Source organism: Elephantulus edwardii, unplaced genomic scaffold (genome assembly GCF_000299155.1).
Source record: "Elephantulus edwardii isolate Elephantulus edwardi_28Jun2011 unplaced genomic scaffold, EleEdw1.0 scaffold00282, whole genome shotgun sequence".
Classification (NCBI taxonomy): Eukaryota; Metazoa; Chordata; class Mammalia; order Macroscelidea; family Macroscelididae; genus Elephantulus; species Elephantulus edwardii.
The window spans coordinates 2,843,427-2,851,331 of NW_006400032.1; the positions used below are offsets into that span (position 1 = coordinate 2,843,427).

General features: G+C 36.8%; 1 protein-coding gene across 1 annotated transcript in view; it reads left to right on the forward strand.

Annotated features, from left to right (window-relative positions):
• MTDH (metadherin) overlaps positions 1 to 7,905 on the forward strand; it is a 66,307-nt gene that overhangs the window by 15,515 nt on the left and 42,887 nt on the right. Inside the window, exon 2 of the mRNA XM_006900355.1 lies at positions 6,899 to 7,003. Coding sequence (XP_006900417.1) covers positions 6,899 to 7,003 — 105 coding nt within the window. The remainder of the gene's footprint in view (positions 1 to 6,898; positions 7,004 to 7,905) is intronic.

Genomic DNA, 7,905 nt, shown 5'->3' on the forward strand with positions numbered 1-7,905 from the left:
ACTTCTGGTTAAATTTATTCCCAAGTATTTAATCTTGTGATTAGCTATTGTGAAAGGTATTGTTTCTCTTAGTTCTGGCTCTGTATTCTTTTTGTCATGGTAGAGAAAGCCAACTGATTTTTGTATGTCACAGTCAACACTCTTGGTACCAGCCCCCAGGAAATTAAAAGACAAATTGCATTGAGAAAGTTGGCTGTCACAGACCTCTCCAGAGTACGGAAGAGCAACGAGGTCAGTCTGGAGACTAAGGTGTGCCGGATCCAGGCAGTGGTCTTCGCAGTTCCTTGCTATGCATCAGAAAGCTGGACAATGAATAGGGATAATAAAAGGAGAATTTATACCTTTGATCTGTGGTGCTGGAGAAGAGTATTGAATATACCATGGACTGCTAGGAGAAAAAACTGGTTCATTCGTGCTAGAAAGAATAAAAACCAGGCTGCTGCTTGGAGGCAAGGATGCTGAAATTTTGTCTGATAGAGTGTGGGCATGTTGCAAGGAGGGACCAGTCCTTGGAGAGGGACCTCATGCTTGAGAGGATAAAGGGTGAAAGGACAGCTTAAGAGTGGAAGACCCCTGATGAGATGGGTTGATTCAATGACTGGGGTAAAGAGGGGTAAGTGTGTTAGAGACAATAAGGTTGGCTCAGGATAGAGCAGTGTTCAGAGCTGTTGTACATAGGGTCTCTACAACACATAACAAGTCTTTTAAGAAGTTTGCATTGTGACATAAATTAATCTGTAATTTCACTTCTTTGTAGTTTACCTTTGGTTTTGGTATTAAGATAATATACTTTTTTTCATTTTGTATTTTACGTGTTTACTAAAATTCACCAATGAAACCATCAGAGTCTCATCTATGTTTTGGAATATTTTTCATTGTTAATTCAAGTCATATATAGTCTTTTGCATGTTTCTTCAGTTTGTATTTGATAAAATACTCTTGTTCTTCCTAAAACTAAGATAGTTCTAAATTATTTAAAGCCATGGAATTTACATTTTGTCACTAGAAAGATGATTTGTGTAACTAGTTGAAAATGGCCTTCTATACAAGTTCAAAAGGGCAATACTTCCCCAGGGATAAAGCTCGGGGAAGAAGCAATAGGAAAAAAATATTCAAAAAATGGAAAATGAAGGGAGGGAATAAGAAGCATATTTTCACAATGTGGGGATTATGTATAATCAGTGTCACAAAACACACTAATGAATTGTTGAATGGAAAACATTTGCTATGTACGTTTTCACTCACACTGCAATAAGGTAATTTTTTAGAAGCTGTGATTCTAAATAGTTCCCTTTTAGAAAGCCAAGTGTTAATTATCTATGTATTTATTTTTCAGATATGGATTCGTTCCATTTGGAATCCATTTAATAAATGTATGATGGCAGCTTAAATGACATAGTTATTATTTAGCATATCTTCTTATTCTTTGCCACTCCTTAAAAATAGGTTTCCTCTTTTATAATAATTTATTTACAAAATTTGAATACACTGTTTTCTAGAGCAGACCCTTCCAGTTTCCCTCAAACCTCACCCCTGCTTCACTCATCAATTTGTACAACCCTGTGATTAATGCCCCCCTCACATCCTCATCCCTGTGCTTCTACCCTCACCCCCTCTTGAATCCTCATGCTCATTATACAATAATGGTTCTATACAATTTTTGTCCTTTTGGGACTGAGTCAGTTTACTCAGCATAATGCTCTCCAGTCCCTCCCAAATTGGTTAAAGATATGCAAAATCATTGTTCTTGCATCCTGCATAGTATTCCATTGTGTGAATGTACCATAATTTCTCAATCCATTTGTTTATGGTTAGACATCCGGGCCTTTTCCATGTTCTTGCTATGGTGAATAACACTGCTAAGAACATTGGTGTCCAAATCTGTTAGTGCCTCACTTCTCATTTTCTCAGGATATATTCCAAGTAGTGGAATGAATAGCTGCGTCATATGGAATTTCTGTTCAGAATGCTTTTTGAGGAAGCACCACTGCCTTCCAGAATGGTTGTATCATAAGTATAGGGTTTTTTGGTTTGTTTTTGTTTTTAATCCTTGTTGCGTACCATCAAATTGGATCTTACTGGTACAACAGGAGATTGCCCATTCTGCTGCAGCAGAGCATCTAGTGGATTTGAACCGCACGCCTTTGGGATTGCAGTGCAATTTCTTGCCACTAGGCCACCAGATCTCAAGAATAGGTTCCTTTTATATGTCCTGTTTGCACACTACCTAAACAGTTGTGGATTTTTATGGAATTAATAAATTGAAGATGAACTAACTTCAAATACGTTTTTCTTGAAATCAAGTCATGAAATAAATTCCTATTCGCTGCTGTTTCCCTGCCTACCTTTTTCCATTCTTCTTGTCAGCCGATTTCCATTGTGGCTCACCACCACAGCTTCCAGCGCACACACACAGTACAGTTAATACCGTACACTTGCAGATTCCGTCTTGGATCAGTACAGGCAAACAAGTCTGGTGATTCCCACCACTTACTTCCTGTATGTATAATGGTTAGGCTTCTCTTTTCCATAGTTTGCAAAGTGTGTAGTAACATTATGAGAATTACCAAAATTTGACAGGAACATGAATTGGGCCCCTGCTGTTGGAAGAATGGCAGTGATAGACTTGATTCATGCAGAGTTGCCATAGACCTTTCATTCTTGGTAAATATACAATCTGCGGAGTGCAATAAAAATTCAAATATTTACTGGTTGTAAGGATGAAAACTTAAATCTGGGGCTGTATGTGCCCAGACTAGACAAACACTTGCATCAGTAATTCCTAACCTTTTAGGAGTAGTAAGTACAAACCCAGACAAGAAGTGAATGAGCCAGTACAGTAATAGTAATAGTATAGTATAGTTTGGAAGTGTGAAGTAGACCTTTTCTTGAGTTTTAGAAACAACAATACACTTAAAATCTTACCCGTCTGCTCAAACTATACTTCTCTACTTAAGAAATGAAACTGCTTGATGAAGAAACCTATTGGTACTTAGTATCTTTGCATGAAGTCTGAGATTTAGATTTTTAATATAGGGTTCATTCACTAGCAAATGGTAAAATTTCCAATGAATATCCATAAGCCATTTTTAAAAAGCCTTTTATTTTGACTGCATTTCTAAATGTCCATTTGGGACTTTTCTATGTGGATGCTGTAAAATTAGTATAATTATGATGCTTGGAAGTTCTCGTCAGTGAACTATAAAAAGGGCTGGCATTAAAAATAATGGAGCTGTATAATTAAGTCCGTTCATAATTATTTGTGGAGAGAATGGAAGCGTCAGTGATAAAGCCTTGCACTTGATATGTGTGTGTGTGTGTGTGTGTGTGTGCGCGCGCGCGCGTACATGTTAAATACCTGCTACCAAATTGATTTTGTCAAAATGGATTTGTAGTTAGGACTTCAGCAAAACAATTTTACATATATGGACCCGTCTGAACACAGAGAAAGAGATATTGAAGAAACTACACTACAATAAAGTTGTGAAGCAGCACAGGAAAAAGAAAACAAGCCACTAGTGAGGAGACCTAGTTTTAGTTCTCGTTTACAATTAGCTGGCTTGCAGGTTGCTCATGACCCAGCAATTTAAAATGTGGATTAGTTGGGAATTTACTCAACTAAAAGACAGATTTTGTTTTGATTTACCCCACAAATCTTTGGAAAGCTTACAAACTGATACTGTTTAGGATATTAATGGTTTTTCTCCCTCCACCACCACATATCTCTTTATCTTTAACGAACTAAAGAAAGGAAGTTATAGGAATGTTGACCAGTCAGATTGCATTGATCAGAATATTTCTGCTGTATTAAGTAAGCAATTGTTTTGTTTTTAATTCAAGAACTGAGAAATGAAAAGAAAGGACTTGGATGCAGGAAGATGTTAAGAGTTACAGATACCAGTTCCTCACTCATCAGATTCTTGACTCAAAATCAGGATCTGGTGATGAGATTTGGAAATGCTTGCTTGAGGGGAGAAATAACTTGTGTGAATATGATTAGAAGCCAAGTTTGAGAGTCACACACTTAATTTGGCTCATGAACATCTGAGTGCTGTTACTTTATTTTATTTTAGGAGTGTTAAGCAAGTTGAGGTGGCCTTTTTTAGATTATGGCAGTAAGTTGGTGAAGATTTTTAATCTTGGGAGCAGTATTCTATCTTAGAAATAATGCTACGATTATCCAATACCAGGGCCAATACACTGTAGTCCATAGACTAAAATGAATTATCCATTTGTAAATACATTTTTATTGGAATATAACCATGCTTATCTGTTACTTATTTGTGGAATTTTATAACAAGGGCAGAGTTACATAGTTGTAATAGCCTGACCTACCACTCCTAAAATTTTTACTATATGATATTTTACACAAAAAGTAGATCGAACCTTATTTTACAGATGTAGAAACAAACTTGAAGATAAGGGAATGAGTAAAAGGTTCTGCAATTAGGTCACTAATTGGAGATGAACGTTGCAAATGTAATTTTATAGTTCTTGTCTCCACTTTTTTTTTTTTTTGCTTGAGAGATTGATACATAGGTGGGATCAGACAAAATATTTGTAATATTGCTGTTGATAGGTGCTGTCGAGTTGATTATGACATGTAGCAGCTCATGAAAAACAGATGAGAACCCTGTCCTCTCCTGTGCCGTCCTCTCATTCTCTGACATACTTGAGTCTATTGCTACAGTCATCATGTCAGTCCATCTGATTTTTTCAGTCTTCATTTTTCACAGTCCCTCTACTTTCCAAGCATGCTGTCCCTCTTCAAGGAATCGCTCCTCTTAGCAGCATACCCAAAGTATGTGAGATGAAGCTTTATCACTTTTGCCTTCAGGGAGCATTCTTGCTAAGACATATCTCTTTGTTCTTTTGGCAGCCCATGAAATATTCAGTAGTCTTCTCCAAACCATACTTGAAAAGCATCAGTTACTCTTCTGGCATCCTTATTTATTGTTTAGCTCCAAAGATAGATTGCAAGTGATTGAAAAGCCCATGGCCTGAATCATGCGTTTCTTGGTCCTCAGATTGACATCCTTTTTCCTCAATAATTTGGAGAGCTCTTTGTCTGCATGCAGACTTTCCCAGTGCAGTACATCTCCTGATATCCTGAGAGCTGGTACCAAGGGTGTGGCTTTATTCATGTCTCCAGCTATCATGATGTTACCTTTCGGTTCAGTGGGAGGATTTTTGTTTTCTTGATGAGATGCTATTCATGTTAAAGGCTGCGGCGGTTGATCTTTTTGCAGCAAGTGCTTTAACTTCTCACTTTCAGCAGTAATATTATATCTGCATAGCAAATGTTATTGATGAGTTTTTCTCCAATCCAGATGCCACACTCTTCATAATTTCTTGAATAATTTGTTCAGCATACAGATTGAATATGTATGGGGAAAGGATACAACCTTGACACACACCTTTCTTAATTTTAAACCTATAGTGTTCCCTTGCTCTATTCACCGAACAGTCATTTGGTCTAGGTATAGGTTTCGCATAAGCACAATTAAGTGCTCTGGGAATCCCATTCTTCTCAATGTTAATTATAGGTTGTTATGATCTACACAGTCAAATGCCTTTGCATAATCATTAAAGCACAAATAGGTATTCTTCTGGTATTTTCCCCTTTCAGCCAGTATCCCCAGTGATCAATGAAACATCAGCAATGATCTCCCTGGCGTCATGGCCTCTTCTCAGTCCTTCTTGTTCATCTATGTACTGTTCTAACAAATTGGTTTTTTTATTTGTGGGGTATTTGTATGTGTGCTTTGGGTTGTTGGGGTTTTTTAATTGTTCTAGCTGTTTTTGAATGATCTTCAGCAGTATTTTGCTTGCATGTTATATTAATGATACTGTTCAATAGTTCCCACATTCTGTTGGATCACCTTTCTTGAGAACAAATCTGGATCTCTTCCAGTCTCCCAAATTTCCTGGCATAGACTGGTGAGCCCCTGTGTCTAAGGGCTACATCTGTTAGTTAAACTGTGTCAGTTTGTATCCCGTCTATTCCTGGGGCCTTAATTGCCAGTGTCTTCAGTGCAGCATGAACATCTTCCTTTGTTACTCTTGGCTCTTAATCATATGATACTTCCCGAAATAGTATCAGCCAATTCTTTTTGGTACAGTGATTCTGTATACTCTGTCCATCTCTTCCCCCCCCCCCCCAATCTTTTGAGACTTCCTGGATCAAGATTTTGCCCATAGCATTTCTCAGTTTTGCAGCTTGAGGCTCAAATTTTTTTTTTCAGTTCTTTTATCTTGAAATGCCAAGCAAGTTCATTTTTATTGTCCCAATTCCAGCTCTCTGCACACTCCATTATAATATTTTGTTTTGTCTTCGTGAGCTCTCCTTTGAACCTTTTGCTTTCTTCGTGGATGATATATATCCTTGATATCATCCCATAACTCAGAGTCTTCTATTATTGGTGTTTAGTGCTGCAAACCTGTTAAGGTAGTTTTGAATTTCAGATAGAATAGAATCAAGATCATATTTTTGTTCTCATGAACATTCCCCCCATCCCCCGCTTCAGTTTGAACTTGCACATGAGTAATTAATGATCTGATCCATAGTCCACCCCTGGTCTGGTTTTCACAGCTGATAGTGATCTGCTCCAGTGCGTCCTTCCACAGATGTAGTCAGTCTGATTCCTAAGCAGCCCATCAGATGAGGTCCTTGTGTAAAGTCACTTTTTGTGTCATTGTGATAGAGGATGTTTATTTTCTAACAATAGTACTACTAGAAAATACATGTTACTTGAAACAGTAGTCTGTCAAATCATAAAACCTTTTTCATTTGAATCAAGGAGTAAAATTTGATTGTAGTATATAGTTTCCTGAGTAAAAATCTTTATAATCTACCAAGCAGTTTTATAACATGATACTTGTTTTGTTGCACATATAGCCCAATGGACGGACTATAGAAGTGGCCGAGGATGAAGTTGTTCATACTCCTCGAAATGTAACAGCAAAGCAGCCAGTAGTAGAGACAGACAAGAAAAATGAAAAGGTAAGTTTGAGAGCATATAAAATAATGCAAAATCTTTTGTACACAAAGTGACTTATGAAAGTGACGCTTTTCTCTTTCACAAAACTCCCCCCATAGAGGAAAAGTGTGAACATGGGAATTTAGTAGATGAACAAGTACTGAGAATAAGTTTGGGGTTTTTGTTTTCTTCTTGGGGGGTTTTTGAGACTGAATGTATTGTAATAATGGAGCATTTATCACCAAGTATTTTAAAATTCTGAGTGTCATTTTAAATATTCATTGTGGGGGAAAAAAAGATTTTATCATATTTTGAATGAGTAAGGCTCCAAGTATGTGACATGCCTGTTACTAGAAAATGGAATTGCATTACCTTAGATAGAGTGCCCCTGACATGAAAAGTTTAACAGAATTGTCCAGTGATACTGTTAAAATAGATTTCTGTTGTTGGGAAAGAAACATGTACTTAATAGTTTACTTTTACCTAACAAATAAAATTTCATGAGTAAAAGTTCATTGTTCATGGTATTAGTAAAAAGTTATACATGTGCACTCTGAAATTTCCCAAATATAAGACCGTTGTTATCTCATTATACCTCATGAATAATATGTTCCTTTACTTTCATTACTTTTTCAGTTTGCGTTAAGAATGAACCTTTTTTTTAAAAAAATTAACCCTTTTTTTCCTTCATCTGGTTTGGAAATAGTGAAAATAAAAACAAACTATTAACAGTAGTTGCTACAACAGTGGGAGAAAGTTGGAGTTCTTTTCTTCAAACTCACTTTCATACATTTAATTCTTCATCCTTCCTAAATCTTTTTAACTCATGCATCATTTTTGTCCAGGATAGGGTTGTGCTGTGCGTGCTAAGTAATTTCTAAAGCCAGTGAGACACCTTCAGCCCCATAGAATTTTAGTGTGAAGT